The 20,458-nt window shown below is 44.7% G+C and overlaps 1 protein-coding gene across 3 annotated transcripts in view; it reads right to left on the bottom strand.

Moving 5' to 3' along the window:
* ST3GAL3 (ST3 beta-galactoside alpha-2,3-sialyltransferase 3) overlaps nt 1-20,458 on the bottom strand; it is a 164,644-nt gene that overhangs the window by 31,289 nt on the left and 112,897 nt on the right. For all 3 annotated transcript variants that reach the window (XM_032192630.1, XM_032192629.1, XM_032192628.1), the window contains 2 exons: nt 15,200-15,295; nt 10,721-10,907 (listed from right to left, as the gene is read on the bottom strand). In XM_032192630.1, coding sequence (XP_032048521.1) covers nt 10,721-10,907; nt 15,200-15,295 — 283 coding nt within the window. The remainder of the gene's footprint in view (nt 1-10,720; nt 10,908-15,199; nt 15,296-20,458) is intronic.

The raw sequence follows: 20,458 nt of genomic DNA on the forward strand, positions 1-20,458 counted from the left end.
CTGTCATCTAAACAGAACATTTACATTGGAGGGTTTTTCCAAACAAAGCACTGATTGCCTGAGCCAGACCCACTATTTGCCATACTTGTCAGTAGTGGGCAAAATTAATTTCACTGAAAATGGCCAGAACACAACCAATCAACCAGCAGAGAAAACCTCCTGAGTTGACCTAGCAAAAGCCTCGTGCACCCATCAGCTTGGCCATTTTCCTCCAGATGTATGCTTCCTATTTAAAGAAAAGGATATAAAGAAGATATTAATGCTTCCACAAACCTGGTCCTAATAAGAAAGGAAACACCGTTTGACATATTCCATAAACTCACAACTGTAAGAATCTAAATACTGCCAAAAAAAAAAAAAAAAAAAAAAAGCAAGATTTTCCCAGAGTCTCCTTCTTGCTTAGTACCTACAGTGGAGTGGTTTGTTTTCAATCCAGTTGTTGAGCGTTTGCATTAAATAACCGTGTGCTGTGGCAGGAGAGAAGCTGAATCTAGAGATGAGCTCCAGGGGAGGAGGTGAGGGATTTGCACCCTGTGCACATCTTCCTCTGCTGCTGGAAGAAACTGCTTTCTTCTAAAGAAGAACCAGAAGCACCGTGCGCAGCTGTAGCACAGGGGGAGAGAGAAATTTGGGAAGATAAAAGCAGTCAGGGAGTTTAGTTACCTCGGTGTTTATTATAGCTAACTGGAGATATAGATCAACCCCCTGTCCTGGAGCCCTCGGTGCTTCGAGGCAGAGACAACATTACAAATTGCTCAGACAGCACTAACTATGCAAGTAATCCATGTAGGCCGCCAAGGAACACATGTGTTTCGGGCATAAATTGTCCAATCTATTCCTTTCTGAATTAACATCTGTCATCATGACACCATTCAAAATGACTGAAGACTGGATCATATTAACAACCACACATCTTGGATAAATATTTACTGTTCAAACTTTTTTTTTTCAGTTTAAAGAAAAAAAAATGTAGATAGCAAAATTCCTGGAGTTGTGAAAGGGAGCGTCTTTTCAGCCACTGATAGAAAGCATGTGATTTTATTTACACAATCAAATCAGTGCTTCTCCCCCCTCTGTGAGTCCTCCTGCTGCACATGGGTGAACTCACAGCATCCTGTGGTGTTGCAATGCTTTCTGAAGGGCTCTTCTGGGGGATTTTGTTATGCTGGAGGTTGCTCACCTCAGATTCCATGAAGCCTTCTCCCTTAGGACACAGAAACAGAGCTGGCTGAGCATGCACTGGGAAGAGAAAAAATTGCAGTGAACCCTACACACGACTGAATGAAGCAACTAACATCAACAAAAAGCTGCCAAGGGTACTACTGGCTTGCTATCCTGCTCCTCAGAGTCAACAAATGGGTCAGAGAGAGTGAAGACAGGGCTTCCCATAGGTCACAGAAAAGGATGGCCAGAAGGCAAAGTATGCAGCTCGGTCCTGGGTACACCCATGCAAAACAATCTTCCCAGACACTGGATTAAATCTGTATTTCAGAAGTTGTCAGAAGCCAATGTTTGCCTCTGCAGGTATGTCATTTGAGTACTATAAATCCATATCTCTAGGAAATTACATCTGTCCAGGCTGATTTTATCTAGCTTCAGCTCCTAGCCACCACATTCTGCTGTTTCGTAACTGCACAGCTCAAAATGCCAAGGGAGATCCTGCTGACGTCCTCCTGGATGTCCTGTGGAGCAGGGAACGGTGCACCCGCCTTCAGGGATTTCTACCAGTCCTTCACTCTCCCACAAGTCGAGCAGGACTTTACCAAGACATCCAGTCTCAATTTTAAGACTTCAAATAGCAGCAAATTCATCAAGCCTGTAGGGCAGATGTAGCACAAGTAATTATACTGATACAAATGTGCTGCCTTTTTTGGTTGTTTGCCTCACTTCAGATATTCTTATTCCAACTAAATTAAAGAGTCTTTTGAGGAAAAAAAAAGTTTCTTCTTTTGTAGATACAGAGAGACTATAAGTAAATCTCCCCAAAATCTCATGTATAAACTAAATAAATGGAACCCAAATCTCTTAGGCTAAGGGAGGCTTTGCAGACTTCAAATGATTCTTGTAGTTCTTTCCTCAAGTGTTAACACAGAACATCTTTATTCTACTAACACTTGCACGAACGGCTGATACCCCTCTGGGCGACGTCTCCATTTCACTGTTGTCGATGTTCTCTGACTTTTTCCATGTGCTGGATTCACAAAGCTCTGCTCTGGTACGGCTGAACATCTGCTGCACACGTGGGTAGCGCGAGATCCTCAGCAAGCAGGGGCTGCACTGGTGGTAAAGTCATGCACGGTGGGGTGAAGAGACCCCATGCAGCTGCACGGGAGGCCAGGTGGAGCTGATGCCGTGTGAACTCAGCACTTAGCTGCTCATCACGTCTGCCAGGTGCCCGATCACATACGTATGGCCCAGTGAACATGCATGTCTTGGCCAGCAGGGAAGCACGCAGTAGTCAGGGATGAAACGGAAGGCAGGGGGTATTTATGAGGTGGAGGAAACCTGAGAGAGTTGTGGTGCAAGAGGGAGGAGGACATAAATCACAGGTGAGCGGGTGATTTTGTAAGCTCTGCTGTTTATGTTTATGTGTCTTTCATTAGAACCAGCCCCAGATTTGGGATGAAATCCTTTGGATCGCTTTAGATACTCCGAGTCTGTGTTTGGTCGTGGCAGCTACCAGTCTAACCCGAGTTTACATGCACTATGACCTTGAAATGCACCTACTCGGATTTGCATAATGTCGATGTCTAAATACAGCCAGTGCCTGCCAAAGAGGGAGAGTGCAACATGAGCACCCTCTTGATGCTTTTTCAAGACAGCTGCATTAGCTCTTCACTTGGCCCTTGCTCACATTAGCTTTTCAAAAGAAGGAAATGGGGAAAAAAAAGAAACTCTTTAAATTCTCCATTTTTTTTTTTAAACTTTGTCTGAGTCATGGATGGATGGAGAAGGTAGGAGTGTCAAATGCTCGGAAAAGGCAACTATCAGCTGGATGGCAGCAGACATCAGAAGAGATTAATTAGAAGATGACAATTTTAGGAAGAAGTTGTCTAAGGATAAAGCAGGATGGTGAGGCAATCCCAGAAAGGATGCCTAGTAGGGCTATGATTCAGCCTTTTCAGGCAGTAATTCTGCTTTGGTCTCTTCATTTAAGAATGATGTGAAGGAAGAGGAACTAGAGAAGAGTATTCATGTCACAGCTAGGATTATTGAGCCAGAAACGAAGATGATGCTGTCTTGGCAGATATGGGATAAAGGTTCTTTAAGGACTACTGAAGCCTAGCATGAATAAATGCTTCTTCTAGTGGGAAGAATAGAGCAAGGAAAACTGAATTTTGTTAATGGCAAGCAAAGCAAGGGAGAAAAAAGGACAAAAGCTCTGTATACTGTGGAAATGACTGGGAGGGCAGGCATACCAACTGAATCTTAGTTTGAAGTTTTAAGGAACATCTGTCTAAAATTGGAGTCATCTATGACGTTACTCCTGCAAATACAGACTCTTCTCAAAGGCCTGATACCTGGAATTTGTTCACCCTGACAATAATGTACTTATGGATATTTTTCAGTTTTCTTCATCTGCCTCAGAAGCTTAGGTGAACATTGCTACAGACTTGGGGATGTGACGGCCATCAAATCCAGGTGGACAACTTATTGTGCAGCATGCATCCACCAGCTGATATCGAGTGCCATGCAGGCACACTGCAATGGCATCAGAGCAGCCCCTGTCACCAGCTGATGGCTGATGGTGTACCTACAGCCACCCTAAGTACATGTATGCCTGGGTGGGAACAGCTCTCAGCTATGCAGTGACCTGCCTAATCTTATTACGCCGTTGCATGCAGGTATGTATGAAGGGCAAGCTCCAGCCTGCACTTTCCATACCAACAACCTTCCTCTGGGAATCTGGCCAGGAAGTCTCCCCCAAGGCCCATGTTGCAAACTGGGTCATTTGTCTGCTGAGGTTCCTGCGTGGTTGTCACCACAGCGCTACCTGAAAGCTACACGGTACAGAACCAAGATCTTCTCCCTCTTCTGGTCAGCAGGGGCAAGATTTTTTTATAGCGTACCCACATATTTTCCAGACTCTCTTCTCACCAAGACTGGAAAAAAATTGGCTCACCTTCTCTAACATGGCACCAGTGTTCACCTTACGTCTTCTGGAAACCACTCGACTCCTTTGTCATAGCAAGGGATTTATTTTTAAATGTGCAAGTCTCCCTTGGTTCCCTTGGGCCATTCCTAGCACTGCACTGGGTCCTGACCGTGGGGGCACAACCCCTCAAGCAGCACAGGCTAACAAGAAAGAGAACAAAATGTAAAATGAAAAAAAAAAATAAAATATAAATATTTTACACAGAATATTTTACACAGAAGAAATCACGCAGACTCTCCCACTTTTTCCTCAGCCATAGACTTGGTAGGAGCCAGAAGAGCCTGCTTCTAGCTTTATTCACTTAATTCTTTGCTTCAGCATTTAGTAATGGTTCAGCTGCCCCAACCCAGGCACTGACCCATCCTGACGACGAGGTAAGGTGTGTCTGCTATCAGCTGCTCCTAAATTCCCCCATCCTCTGAGTGGCAGTGGTCTTTTGCACTGTGTGCTTGGACCACAGGACAATAAAGAGGCTTTCTCGCCTCTCCCCTGGCACAAGCCTCATCACGTCCTTTATGCATGTTGGCTGCCTTACTCACCAGCCATGCCTTCCTACGTTACACTTCTGGGGGATTATTAATAATGGCTATTTAGAGAAAAAGTCAAATTCATAGAATAGGACAATCCTTAAGATGGCTTCCCAAATCAATAGCTTACTCTTATTAATGATGGAGCAGCAAACCCAGCTTCTGTCCCCTTCCACCAGAGGCCAAAGAGGGCAGGAGGACACAAGGCCATGCTTATACAGGATCAGGCAGCATAACTCTGTAACCAAACTTCACGTCCATAATGCATTAAGGCAATGCAAAACAAAATATTTTAAAACAACTGTTTGGGAGGAGGCAAGAGAAAGAAAATATTTGCAGTCTAGAAGCAGACTTCGGAGTGAAACTGTAAGTGGCCACTCCATTTGTCACCACGGGCAAGTGACAGGGTCAGAAAGAGCAGGTTCTGCCTCCTCAGCTGGACCCAGAGAAACCACCTGCTCAGGGGCTGGGCTCAAGCTCTAAACTCACTGGAAATATGTGCATGTGGGTGAGGTTTTACTTGGGTTGGACAGCAAGAAGAGACTCACAGCCTCTCTGTTGTCCTCTAGCTGTTTGGGGTAGCATCCTGGCTCCTCAAATGTTCAGGGATGCAGAGCAGCCCCCTTGCAAGGCTATTTCGGATTCCAAGGAATCCCCAGCGTACTACGAGGCCGTGACGTTTGCCGACTGCCCTGGCAAACACATAGCGTGACAAGGCCATTGAGGGAATCGTGACAAGGCCATGAATGGAAGAAGGGAATCTCTAAATAAAGGCTGAGCAGACGGCGAGAGCTCTGGCAGCGGTCAGGCCTTGGCTCCAGCACAGGCAGGCTGATCGAGGAGGGAAGGTGGCGTAGCACTGCAGCAGGACTGGAAGCAACCTGCTGACTTAAAGCAGAAAGGTAGCTCCAAACAAAAGGTTAACAGTAAATAAATCTTCACTGCCACCACCTCTGCAAGAGTGACAGGCACGTGCTGGGATGAGGAAAGAGGGGTTATCTCCTGCCCATTGCTGGAGTCTCAGCAGCACTGGAGGACGGCTGCTTTGCAGATGGCATCGTGCGAGCTGTCAGAGGCATGCCCCTGCAAGGGACAGACAGACAGCCGCGCCTGGCCTTGCTGGCAGGCAGGTGCTCACTCGCTCCTATGACTTTCACTATCAAAGAGAGCCTCGAGGTGCCGCGGGCGCTTACTGCACAAGTGACTCCTTCTGGCAGCGGCTGCAGAGATCCCTGCTGGAAGTGTCCGCGGGCTCATTACCGCACGAGAAGGAAGCATGCGAGCTGCCAATTTCTAGTGAAACCTTTGCCCTCACTTGGCTGCATTGCTGCCATGTGCCAGATGTTCAGGGAACTGAGCCCTATGCAAACAAGAGAGTTCCTTCTGATTCACTAATGATAGGCAAAAAAAACCACCCTGGAATCAGCCTCAGTGCCAGCTTGTGATGGCTGGTTTGCATAATTGCTGCTTGTAAATTCTTCTGTTTCAAAAGCAACTACCCGGAACGCGGTGAAGAAACTTTCAGCTTTTGACTATTATTTTAATCCTTCCCCAGGAGAATGGAGAAGGGAAATATACAGCAGAAAAAACCCACTCCGTAATTCCCCTGTTACTTTAGATGTCCAGGAAGAGCTCCTGTGACAGACAAAACCCAGGTGATGCAAGATGGTACAGCTGTGGGAAGGAGGAAGGTGGATCACGAGATGGGTGGGTAATGGCTCTTGGGACAATAAACAGCCCAGGACAGAGCACAACCGTTGAGAGTGAGTGTCCATAAGAAACCACCGCTGGGGATGCGCTACCAGAAGCTGTTTGATCCGAGCAGGGGTGCCTGGCACTGCCAGCAGCCTCTTACAGCAACGACTGCAAGTCAGCACTGCCAGGCCAGCCACCAAAGACGCACGAACAACTCACATCCGTGACCTTTCTGCAATAAGTCTGGGGCTCCAATCCAGTTCCTTTCCCCTTGTCCATCTAAATACTGGGTTAGAGTGGTGCAATCCTCCCCCCTCTGCTACACGTCACCTTTCTCCATCCCACACCCTTTTCTCCCCATTTACCTGCAACACGTGCAATGATTTGCTCCTTGAGTTTAATGCTTGTCAAAGGATTGAAATCAGATTACCAGGGTTTAACTTGCCCAGATTCACCCACCTTTTCCCTAGTAATGTACAGGTCTATACTCTCCAGTGATGCAGTACTGCCCTAACTTGCTACAGCCTTGCAATTCTGAGCGCCAGCTCACCCAGAACTCTGATACAAGTTACCTTTGCTCTGCTGATGACACAGTACAATCATTTAGCCAAGCCTGTCCGTTTTTATTTATATTAACATTTTCTCAAGGTTTCTTTTTCTTTCTACTTCCCCCCCTCCCCTCCCCAGCTTCCATACATTTTAGTGAGAAATAAAAAGTGGCCGAGCTTTTCCTTTCTCTTTGGTCTATATTCCAGTGCTTCTCTTCCTGTACACAGTGTACACTAAATACAGACAGGACACTGGTGCATCATGCCAGTCTCTGAAAGGTTTTCATCTTACTGAATGTAAAGCATCAAATCCTCTACCTTACTGTTCTGCTGTTGCTTCTGCATCACGCTGTTTCTTTCCTTAAGACATCTCATGAAAATCCTCCTCTCTACAGAGTAAAGCACTTATCCCTTTCTCAGCGTGCAAGTGTTGCCAAAAGACTAACATAACACAGAGCAAATCCCTCTCAGCTGCAGGGAGAATCAGCTTATCTGACCACTGACCCTGGTAATAAATAGCCACTCGTCTTTCATTTACTCCCTCTCGGATAAACTCCCTTTGATTTCACTTACTTGAAAGAGGACTAAGCAAGGATCCCAGTGCCTGGCCCAGAACCTCCGGTCATGCAGGTCCAAGCAGCTCCAGGTCTGACAACGTCTGAAGAAAATCAGAAAGTCTCAAATCCCACCCACGACTCTACCATGGAAACATGCAGTTGCCATCAGAATTCAGGGGCAAAGAAAACAGAGGTCAGAATCTGACCCATTTTTTGAAGGACTGTGTCCATTCCCACAGCAGTCACGTTCTTCAGCAGGATGCTTTAATTTCCCTTATCTCTGTCCTGAGGTCGGACTCCTGGCTGAAACCACTCGTTTGCAGCGGGGCTGAAGTCTAGAAGAGGGACAGGCCTAATCTCAGACAAGGAAAAAGCAACACTGGAGTACGGAGCTTCTAGATCAAATTAAGCATCTCAGGAAAGGAAAAATGCCCCTTTTCTCCAGACAAACAGAAGAGAGAGAACCAGAAACTTTCCACAGAGAGCACTGGGCAGGCATTTGTCATTTTGAGCTTACCACACACTGATAAAAATACTAGCACTCACTACCAGAACAAACAGACGCCTACGCCGTATTCCCGTAGCACTGGTGGTTCTCCATCGGGCCAGTTCTTCGAGCTAAGAGACAGCACTCTGTGCATCAGTCTCCATTCGAAAAAGCAGCTGTGCTAGCCACCTGCTTGCAGCTACAGCCAGCGACAACAAGATCTCAGCCTCAAATAGGGAGAGATCAGATTAGAGAGGACAAGACAGATGTTTTCCAGTCACCTGGACCTCATCCTAAAATATTCAGTGAACTGGTTCAGCAGCCTCAAAACCAGTGATGATTCCCTTTGGGAACTTATGTGGAACAGGTAGGGTGTCAAAGGATTGAAAATTGGACAAAAGTAGTTCCTAGGAAGGCAAAAAAGTGAAGAGACTTGATTTATGATATAAATTCTCAGAATAGGAAAATTAATTATAGAAAATAAAGATAAAAAACCACTGAAGATAAGTACTAATCCAGGTGGATTTGTCAAGAGCATATCATTACTAAAATGTAGTATTTTCTACAGGAAAAACAGATTTCCTTTCTTTTCCTACATGAAAAACATAGGAAGAAGCAAGACATGGTCTGGAATTCAGTAAAGCTTCTGACATATTACTTTCACAAACATGCCAAAGAGCATTATTAATGACACTACTGTGATATGAGTTCTAAAGTGGCCAAAAAAAACCCTAACCAGGAGGAATTCTCAGTAGGCTCATTGCAGAAATGAAGGACATATTACATTGGGGTCTTCCTATGAACCGATTCTGTTTAGTGCTTTCATTATCAACCTGGATGATGGAGTAAAAAAGTATGTTTATTAAAATGCAGAGGGCATGAATTTGGAAAGAATGGCAGGTATATGGGAGAGCTCTGCAGAGAGAGACCTGGAGGCAGAGTGAGCCACAAGCTGGACGCTCACCTGCAGTCCCATGCCACCGTGGCAAAGGCAGACACAACAGCGGATGTATGAAGTGTGAGGACTGCAAGGCCAGTGGTTTGCTCCTCTCTATTTCATGTTCTCTCTACATTTGTGACAGTGCTCTTTAAGAAAAATATGAATCAACTGCGAGCTTTCAAAAGAGCAACAGAAATTAAGAGATCTGGAAAACATCACCTAAAAGAACTGAAAAAAAAGTAGTGTTTATTCCAAAGAAATGAAGGATAAGGAGCCAACCACAAGAGCATTCAAATAACCTGCAATGTGAGAAGCTCAAGTTCTTCCTTCTCTCTGCCAAGCTGGGCACTGAAGCATTCAGTTACGATGACTGCAATCGCTCTTCCCAGACTTCTACCAAGTTTTAACAAACTGCTCACCATATCTTTACGGGACGAGGGGATGCCACATTACAGCCAATGCTGCTTGACTGCAAACATCAGGTGGAAATTCAATTTGTTTTGAAGCAAACCAATCTGTCCTTTGAACTTCAAGCTAAAGGCTACGAGTTCCCACAATGACATTCAGGTAGCAGGGCACTGATACCATCAGGATATTAAATGCAGGCCCTTCCTTTGCCTAGAATGAGGAACAGAAGCAGGACAGAAACCACAAAGAAACCTTCTGATTCAATTATTCACATTACCAAAGGCCACTTGTGCATGTCCAGAGGCTAACAGGTAACAACAACTGCCCTGTAACAGAAAAATAAATGCAAGTTGGTGCCAGTGTGAGACACAAGTGAGGTAGAAGTCCTGAGGCCGTCTGTATCACAGCTGTATACAATTATATTCCCAGACTGTTTTAATTCTGCATATAAACTACCAACCTCCTCTTTTTGTCTCCAACACATAAGCTAACATCCCACCCTCCAAATACTGATCCATTTGTCTCATTATTTGTTGAAAAATCATGAAAGAACATCTGAAAACAGAAATATATGATTTGTAAAACAAGGATCATAGCTAAATGGAGGTCATTTATTCTAATCTTCATGGCAACAGGTACAGACAAACCATCCACTGAACAAGAAGTCAGTCATCACAACCTGATTCCAGTTAGGGTGGGTGAATTACAGAAAACAACCCTGTAACAGGTCCACGGTACTAAAGAAGAGCACTAATACAACTGACTGGGACAAAATACTTACATGGGGAAACAGTATCTTAACCATTTCAGTCATCTTAAATTAGATTTGTTATTGTTCTTCCAGGTGATATTTTAGCCAAACCCAAATTATGAATCTCAGTACAGCAATAACTGAGGAACGTATAATGACTTGTGCTATTCAGGAGGTTACATTAAGTCTGTGGTGGACTTTTCAACAAATTGTACTGTTGCTGTCTCTTCCTCCTATCCAAAGTCATTGCATCTTTACCCCCAAACACCCATTTCCTTCTCTTATCATTGTTCTTTTCCTTCCTCTGCTCTTAAACCCTATGAGTCCAAAAAACCCATGCAAAATCCGGTCCTTTCATGTACTCTTTAAAACGAAAGTTACATTCACTATTCACAGCACATGCTACATATTCTTCAATAGAAAGCCTCATCTGTGATGCAAGGTCAGGTTACAGGGAGCAGATGTATTTGTAAAACATATTTAATTAAAACTGAAGTCCATGGACGTAAAAAAAAGCCTTCACTTAAATGCAGCAGGGCACACAAAGGAACTCTCCTCAGACCAAAACGTGGCAAATATGCCTGTGGTATCACGTCTGTACACCACTTCTAATTAGGTGACCTTCACAATGCCAGCTAACAGTGCTCTTACCACTTTCTCCTTGTAAACAATGTACTTCAGCCACTTGAAATCTTGCCATTTGAATCCTGCCAGAACAAACAGGGAATCCTTCTCATACTGTTCCATTTTCTGGATTGCACCTTCAGGATATGTGATCCGGAGAGTCGTCTTGCCACCCACATCTTTTTCAAAGCCCTTCACCGGAGCGGAGTTCAGCCTGTAGGGCAACCAGAGAAGACGCTGTCATGGGTTCCCATTTACACTCACGCACAATGATGCAGCATCGCTGCCAGCCCCGGTCTCTCCGTACACAGCTGCTATGGCAGCAAACATAACCCTTGCAATTCTTCATTGTAAACATTTACAAAGCTTTATTCCAAGTGGCAACAGTTTAATTAAAAGCTATTTAAATTACTTGATTTAATATAATGCAAGCAACTTCTGCACTTCACCCTTGTGATTTAAATTGAGTTGGAAGCTTTGGGGAAAAAAAAAAAAAAAAAGAAAAATATTGTCCTTACAAATTTAGACTTACAAACTAACCATTAATATTTTAGTGTTCAGTCACTCCTGGGATATCTTGCAGAAGCAAGACTGTACTGGAACAGAGGATGCAGTTCCATGGCAGTTTAAGCAGTCTGAAACTGGTCTCTTGCTCCTACACCAGTTCAGAGCTTGCACTGCTCATCCTACCTGCAGTGAGACTGTTTGGGGAACTAAGACAGCTAATGTTTTTTGGAGAAAAAAGAAAAGGAATAAATAAAAAGGAACAGTCTGCACCTGGTCTAGTTCCCCAGACTGACCCATCGAGGAGGTGAGCTGCCCTGCAGTGCCAGCACAGAAGAGGTTGGACCTTGTGCTGGGACAAGGCTCAGCAGCACTGCAGTCCCACCAACGCAGAGGAGACGCTGCTGTGGAAGTGCATTTGGAGGGAATGCTGTGTGTTTAGACGTGCTTTTGTTAAAACTCCCCTCAGGAAGTTTTTTTTTCCCCTTCAGAAAGCAAGCTGCTCTGGTGTTAACAGCGATGATGACTTTCATGACATTATTCAGAACTTCTCTGTGTACGTAGGACAGACTATTCAATACCAGAAACATAAAGCTGAGGAAATTTCAAATAACTTGGAATACAAATCCTGCTGACATCAAACAGCAGCCCCTGATGGAACAGCATTGCCTGCTTGAATTATTGCAGCCTTCTTGACTTGCGGTAGTTCAATACACTGGAAAGTGCTTATGGACTGCAAATTTTCTGATGTAGGAATGTTAACGAGGATCTGGATTTGTCTTTTTCAGCCCGGGTAAGCATTTTAGGTGGGAAACCTTTCAGTAGAAGAAAATCCCTCTATAGAATCTGAAATTCTATTCAGAATTAAGGAGAATGAATTCCTGGATACGTTTAGTAAAAATACTTTAACACTGGTAATAAAATATTAAATGGAAAGCACCTTAAGAATCAGCACCAGCACAATTTAAACAGGAGATGAAGCCTTTTTTCAGGGCTTATATCCCCCTCACTCATACAAAAACAGTGCTCCTGGCCAGCCTGATCCCTTGTCTTTTCTTCTCAGGCTGACTGAGCTTTCACACATCAGTCACCTTTACTACGAACATAATTTAACCTTCAAGGCACCGTGTGTGGGCTGGATGACCTTTCATACTGTAAGAGCAAACGGCCCTAAAGGCAACAGATAAATAGTTAAGCATAACATAAAGAAAGCTTGTTAGGCATATTTTCATCTGTCTTCTGGAACACGAGGGGATGGTTAGTGTCTGTGGTCCTTTCAGATCAACGTGCAGCTCTTTGGCAGGGGTCTCCCTGCTCCCAGCTGCTGGGTGAGCCGTTTCGCTGCTTACCTTGCTAAAGCTCCCCAAACATGGGACCCCTACTTCGTATCTAGACAGGAAACAAAACAAACCATTTCCCCCAAGTAAAATGAACTCCACTCTCCAGCAAAGGGCCAGAATGCGAGCTGCTGATGGAGTCATAGCACTGGGGTCCTGCTAATGAGCCAGCACCAGCAGCCTGCACCCCTGGGGCAGTGCGGGCAATTGAGCAGGGAGAGTTCTGGCAGCTGCAACCTGCACTCACCAAGGTACACGTTAGGGAGCTTGAGCTTCCTCTCAGGTAGGGCACGCCACTAGCTATGAACTCAGCTACATCTTGTACAACTTCTAGGAAGCCAGACCTCCTCACAACCCATGGACACAGTTTTCTCCATAGGCGAACCTCCTATCTCAGTCTGGAGTTGCTGATATACACCTGTCTTCCCCTCCGCAATCTATTCTAAAGAGGTATTTTTACACGTTAGAGCACTGATAACTGCTGCAAGAAGCTCCTGCCAGGTAAACAGTGTGACAGCCGGGAATAACATCTGCACTGAAATCTGGGAACACCCAGTTAAAGAAAAACCAGCAACAAACTCACTCCACACGGTTTTAGAACTGTCAAAGCTAATCTGACTTTCTTTATCACAAGATAAAAGATTTCTTGCTGTAATTAATGGCCCTCACACAGTAAGACATGATGCATAAAAAAAAGCTCCTTATCCTGCTGGATCATTTCTTTGTCTACAAAGATGCTTCATTTTTTCCCTTAAAACTCATATCTGAAGTCCCAAATCTGACCCTTACAAGGAGCTTTGCAACCCATAAAAAAGGATGCTATACACAAAGGACTTCCCAAGCTTCCACAGGAAGAAAAAGGAAGCAAGTGGATGCAGTTAAGAAGTAGTCTGCTCTCACCTCCTCTTGTCCCACATCCAGCCACCTGGCTTCATTTAACCTTTGCAGTTGACTTTTCTCTCCTTTATCCAACCTGCAGCCAGCACAGGTGCTTAGCTGCCCTCTTATCCTCTCAGCTTGCAAACTGACTTGGATTTATGGATGTGGGGAGAAAGAGTTGAACTTTTCATTTGGAAATTAAATAGTAAACCTTCTGATGTAAATTTTAGTGGGTGGCCTAACACAGATGGATTGAAACTGTTCTCTTGCTACTTTGTGAACAGCCTGCCCCAAAAAGAGGCTGTAACTGAATTTTAATAACAGCAGCTGAGATAATTGCAAGCCACCAGACTATGACAAGCAGTACAAGCTCTTCGCTAGCAACTGATAGTGTGATGAACTGGGAGAAGGGCTGTGAAAGTTTCATCCTGTTCTGAGCAATCATCCCTGTGTCCAGAGCAATACCGGGGCAGCAGGGAACAGCTCACAGGACCAAAGGACTGAAAAGGATCTTCTTGGTCTTTGTCCGGAGTCAAGAGGGTAGTTGTTATTCTATGTATGTTCTGTTCTTTTCTTGTGTGCCCATTACTAGCACACAAGAGAGAAAAGAGACCATGCTAAATATCTTCTCTGTACCTTAAATTCTTTTAGTAATCATTTTCTTTGTTCAAAATTATCTAAGAATTTGCCATTTGCCACCACATCTCATGGTTGACTACAGTTCAGAGAGGTGAGATTGGTTACACTCTCTTTGATATGAAACCAGTTATGTTATGAAGAAAAAAAACAGTAGCTTAGACTCTGTTAAAGCAATTTTTACAAATCTACACTGTGGTTTATCCCACTTCTCCTATTTACCATCATAATATTTTGTTACTCACACTTCAGAACCTGCTACAAAACCATGCATTTTTCCAAGTCAGACAAATAGGTTTAGTTCCCCAGAGCATGTCCTCCTCCCTCCTACACACACTCACTCTCCATTAGCACAGGTATTATATTTGTTAATCTCCAGTCACCCAGAACACCTCCCTGACTTGACAGATTTATTGCTAAGAGTTATGACCAGACCTATGATTTCCCATATCAGCACGTTTTTCAAGCATTCTGAGATGGCGATGATCCAGGTCCTCAGCAAAAGCAAAGAGTCCTAACTTCGACTGTGGTCCTTTCCACTCGGAGCCATTCTGCTCCTGCTCCCTTATTCAACACCATCATCCACAGTGAAACAATTGAAATATTCACAGCTTCTAAGGCACACCTACTGCTGTTTAATCATTATGGGGTCCTCACTCATGGAGGTTTACTGCTTCCTGAGACCCTATGCTGCACAGTTTGTAGTTCTTTCCTTCCTACCTGTAAAATGTGGATCCTGGGGAACACTATATATATATGACAAATAATTCTTCCCTAGACTACCAAGGGGGTGTACTTGTGAACAGATATAACAGTACGTTTTACTGATTCACCACCTAAGGGCATTATAGAAGAAGCAGCTTTTAAAAAAGCAGCTCAAAAAAGAAGGTTCAAGTTGAATTGTAGGAGAGAGCACATTCCCAAACAGCTGTGGAACATGGAATGCTTGAGGAGTGCCCTTACCCTTTGATGGGATCACCATTTGTAACTTAAACATTTATATATTCTTGATGTTTTTCCTCCACATTGGTTAATGCTTCCATACTAATGGATATCTTCACTAGTGTATGTTTAGCCTTTGCCTGCAGAGCATGCCAACTGACACTGAAACTGAATAAATGACAAGAAAACTGTGATGCCGAAGACTCACCTGACAACAACATCGTAGTCGTCAATTTTTGACCCCAACGACTTATTGGCAAGTACTCCACCATTTCCCACAATAATACATCGTCGGCAGCTGAGACTGTGGAGAAAACACAGGAAAGCGGTGATTTTTGTAACATGACTTTCTGTTTGCATCCACCCAAGAACCCAAGAAACCTTTGGGAATATTAAGAATCAAGGGGAGGACAGAGAAACACTTGGATCCCCAGCTCACCTCATCATGCCCAGGCATCGCCTATGATAAACTGCTTTCAACACCTCACTCCATGTGTGGCCTGGTGAGACGGGCTGTCAGGACAAGCAAGTCTTCTCCCCCCACATCCCCTGTAATGATGGGCTTGAATCAAACCCACCTGTTTAGTTAAACCTCTTCATTACTCATTTATCACTGAAATAGCAATAAGGCAAGGGCTCAGTAAGGAAATCCTCTCTCCGAGCAATTTTCAGCGTGTAGGCAGACCTTGTCAGGTTATCTGGGGGGTGCTCACCTTGCTGAGCGCAAAATTGCTGCTGTTCTCATGAGACTTCAAGAGATGGAAAAACACTACATGGACAGAAAAAGGACCCTACCCCACCCCCAGGAGGAAACACATACATAGACACAACGGGTGAGGACTAGGAAGGAAAATAACCTTAATTATCAGAGAAACAGAAAAGAAAAGGAAGAGAATGGCTTCTCGTGGAGCCATGAGTCACGAGAACTCTTTACAGCAGATGTTAAGAAGTGATTTTGTTTCGAAGACGGGGAGAGGACTTCTTTCCAGCCATCTAATCCCAAACGCAGCTGGCTCTTCTGGCAGTGTGCCCCCAGCTCTGGTAGTTCGCTGCAGGAATACGTGTCTGCAGAGCCTTCTTCGGAAAGGGTCCAAGGCAATCAGCCGCTTGGAGCAGATCTCTGGGCTAGGCGGCCTGCTCAGTCCCAGGCACAGCTGCCCGGGCTCTTCTGTGCTGCGCTCAGCCTGAGGAGCCAGCGTGGGGAAAGCTCTGCTTATGTGGGGTCCATCTCTGCAGAGCAGGGCTGGAGCACACTTGAAAGAATCAGCTAAATCACCGAGGGTTACCCTGCTGACAGAGCCATCAGCCAGACATGCGCGTGCAGTTAACAGTGCAGCACCCAAAAAACCACTCGGAACAGCTTCCCAAGCCCAGACAGAGCTGCACTGGAGTCCCCAGCCCTTCCACAAGGAAACCTTCCAACAACAAGGCAGACACACGCCTGCATCCTTAAAGGCCAAAGAAGCATGGATGTTTGTGTTAATTAAATCAAGCAATACAGGAAGACTTTTATACATAATGGCACAAGAAAAAAATACACAGTTCTGGTGCCAGTGACAAAGAAGAGGCAAGATCTGCTTCAGCAGTATATTGGGGCAAGGAAGGAAGAGAAAGAGTCAGTCCCAAATGGCATTCGAGTGGCAACGATGGCAATGGTTTTGTCAAAACCTCTAAGGGAAAGGTGCTGCAGGAGGCAAACCAACAGAGGCTATTTGGTTCTGGCCAGGTGAAGTTTCCGATGGAAATACGTATTTTGGATGATTATGATAAAAAAGTTTGACCTCCTAAACAACAGAGCACTGGGTGAAATACTGTGATTTCTCTCCCCATCTGTCTCTGAGCCATGACATTTCTGACTCCTAGTTTTTTATGCAAAATCCTGTGCTGACATCCAAAAGCTCCAAGTTACAGACGCTCAGCTCTACCCACTTACTGTTAGGATTTGAGCTTTCACTGATTTCGAATGCAGATGTGTTTGTTTCAGCCTCAAACCACTTAAGCACATTCTTCCCTTTTCTGCTAAATTAAAGCACCATCTACTGTCAGCAGTGCCTTCCACATCCGCACGTGACCCTCTCACTGACAAACCACTGCGTGTAAACATCTGCCTCGAGGTGGATCGTCAGTCCCGGGGCAGACTGGTGAGCACGAGCTGCTGCACGAGGGAAGAGCCAGTTCCACCAGCCAAAGCCGTTCGAGTGGCCTCTCTTGATGGCCCCGTTCCCACACAGTACTTGTAGACCGATCAAAGCCCATTCTTAACTTTCTGTTGACCGTACGAACTGGATCGAGTTCATCGCATGTCTCACGCGATGGCAGCTCTCCTAGATCTTGAGTCACATTTGCAGCACCTCTCTGAACCCTTTTCAACTTCGCCCCAAACCTCTGAAGCACTGCCTCTGGAGCACCAGCATGCGGAGCTAATGCTGCTCAAAAGCAGGGTCCCTTTCACACAGATATTTTACATAGATCACCTCAGTGCTCATTTTATAACCATGGGTTGGCAGAATATAATCCTCACCTTGTAAATGCGATCTGCGATGTCCCTTCTGAGGTGTCTGACTTTTGGGTTGGCTCATTAAAGAAGCAGAGGTCTAGACTGATCCAAACCTCCTACTCCTTACTGCCCCAGTCTTTGGCAATTTTAGTGCAATTTTACATTTCCTGCAAATCAGTCTTAGTCACTGAGAATACCTGCCAGCAGGCTGACACCAGAAGTGTCACTAAAGGATTAATTCTCTACCCTGACAGTAGCTTTTTGAAGCTGTATCTCATATTCCATTCCTAAGAAGCTGCTATATCTGCAAAGATGTTGCATAGAATCAGAACAAAATGCTGGACTAAGACATAAATAATGCCTATCTTTAAAAGGTTACCTTTATCAAGCTTCTATTTTATCAAGCTTCTACTTTATCTTAAAAAAATAAATCCCACCTACATGACAAGGTTTTATTTTCATAAAACCCAAGATAACTTACATAAATTATGCTGCCATCCTAGCTCTGTCCCATATCAAATTTCCCAGTGTTTTTCCTGCAAAAAAGAGTTAATCAACTTACAAAACCAACAACTCATCTCCTATATTTCCCCATGAATGGCACATTTGCTGTTCTAGCCAAAATTCCAAGAAGGGTTAAAAAGCAAACGGTAATAACAAAAAACCCTCCTTACTTAACTCTTTACTCTCCAGTGCTTACTGATTTAAAAAGATATAATTGCTATTTAACATCCTGACAGTTCTAATAAAAATAAACAAAACATTCCATCATTGCTGTCAAATGGGATACCATCACTCTCTCTTCATCCAAAAAAATCAATCTCCTCAAATCTGCAGATCAAATTTTCATTTCTTTCTGACACTAAGCTCTCATCTTTGATCTTCTACTGTCTTTTTCTTATATTTTTGATAAGTACTTTACATACTGTCACCACCATGCCAGAAGTATCTGCTGCACACCCAGAAAGCACAAGTTGGGTGCAGATGGCATTCCTCAGGTGCACGTGACGAAGGTATGGCGAGTCTTGGACTTTGCCTAGGTTCTGCACATTGGGCACGAATGTTAAGTCTGGGCAACCAGGACTGTTTGGCTCAAGAGAGGCAGAAAAGTAAGCTGGCTCAGTCTCACCAGCTTTGGCAATCACACTGTGGGGCACAGAAGATTGTAGGGCTACCCTGACGGCGCTGCAAAAAGGAAACATTCGGCAGGGATGTGTCAGGAACCAAACCTGACCAGAAATGGGACGTGTCAGGCATCAAACCTGACCAGAAACTTGAACACTTGGTACTAGTGTAGCTGAATCCCTTCACAGCAAGCACTGACAGTGCCTGAGCACAGGAAACCCACAAAGACACTGCTGGTTCTGGGCAAATTTCATCCGTGTGGGCAGCATCAGTTCCCCAGCTCAATTGTTTCCCCCAAACGGTGTGCAAACACCTTTGGGTTTGTGTACATATCACGTCAACCCTGGATGTCTTTTCCAGAACAGCTCAAGTAGTGAAACGTCCGACACGGCCCAGGTTCCAGCTTGCTACCAGGGTGGTATGAAGGAGGGTCACGGACTTTCCACGCCAGACTTTCCCAAAAGCCCTAAGCTGGGAACTGGAGCCAGATGTGCAGCCTCTGACACAGATGCTTAGAGGTTGAGTTCATCTACACCAAAACCAGAATTCACGCAGACCTTCTTGAACAATACGGTACTGTAAACACGTGTATGCATTGTAGCAATTGCTACTTCCTCTTCCTTCCTTGTCAAAACCCTTTAGGGATTTGTAAGGGGAAAAAAACCACAAAGCCTTCCATTACGCAAGTCTGGAACTGAAAGCTTTGAGGAAAGATATAACAGAGTAATTAGAAAAAATACGTCTTTAGGGCAACTGGTGCTTAGGGAGGCATAGCACGTCCTGGTTTGGTCTGGCTGCTGCTCCTTAGACTGGTGCTACCAATGTGAGATGGGGACACAGACACTTCCTCTCCTGCTCTACCAGCTTCCTTCCTCACTTGTTAGCTTATATGCTGTGCTAGTAAATATTTAGTTATAAGTGTAAACCCTCAGTTTTCCTTCATCGCTATCTGGAGGCAATACAAAATGGTCAATTAGATTTTTGGATTTATGTCATTCCTATGAAATTTATAGGCAGTCACCACAGAAATTTAAACCCAAAATTTGTTGAAGGCCAGCTAGCAAAAGAGCTGGGCAACTGGAAATCAAGCTTGATTTGCAGAATGAGGGGTAGGCCACTGGAGGAACCACTAAAACAGCAAAAACAAGAAGGGTATAAATGGGCTTGGAAAAGCCAGAGGACAATATAACCCAGAAGTGTCAAAGACAAGGCCTGTGAACACCTGTGCTAGGGACAAAGATAGGCCAGCACCAAAAGAAGAGGACACTAATTCCACAGGATGCCCCCTGGATCTCCAGTCTTCTTCAGAAAAGCTCAGTGCTGAGTTGCAACTACCCTCACAAAGAGAGCTGCAATGTTACCTACCTCCTGCCCTGGAACAGGAACACGTTCCCAGAAGCAGTACAACACAAAACGTGCCATAATAAAGCTGACACGAAGAACGACTAAGAAAGCACAGCATCACTTGCACTGCTACAGACTTGAACTGTAGCATTTGTTCGCGTGCCCTCCAGCTGCTGCAAGTTATTAACACGACTCTGTTCACAATGGAGGGATTAGTTGGAGTGAGTTGACAAAGCTGTTTTGGGATGATGAAAGGTGTACGCATACCCGGAAGGATTGAGTTTGCCTCATTTCAGCACCACATCGGTACATTGTGTCAGGAAAGGTGCATCAGGATGCCCTTTTGGCACAGGGGTAATTAAACAAACAAGTTCACTTCCAGGGCTTCTAGGACGTAAGTAAAGGTAACATCTCCGAGGGGTAGCTTTGTGGAGGAGCTCAGAAATGGAGAAGCTTGGGTGGGGACGAGACTGAAGGCTTGGTGTAGGTCCCCCCCCCCCA

Source organism: Aythya fuligula, chromosome 8, assembly GCF_009819795.1.
Source record: "Aythya fuligula isolate bAytFul2 chromosome 8, bAytFul2.pri, whole genome shotgun sequence".
In the NCBI taxonomy this organism is placed as follows: domain Eukaryota; kingdom Metazoa; phylum Chordata; class Aves; order Anseriformes; family Anatidae; genus Aythya; species Aythya fuligula.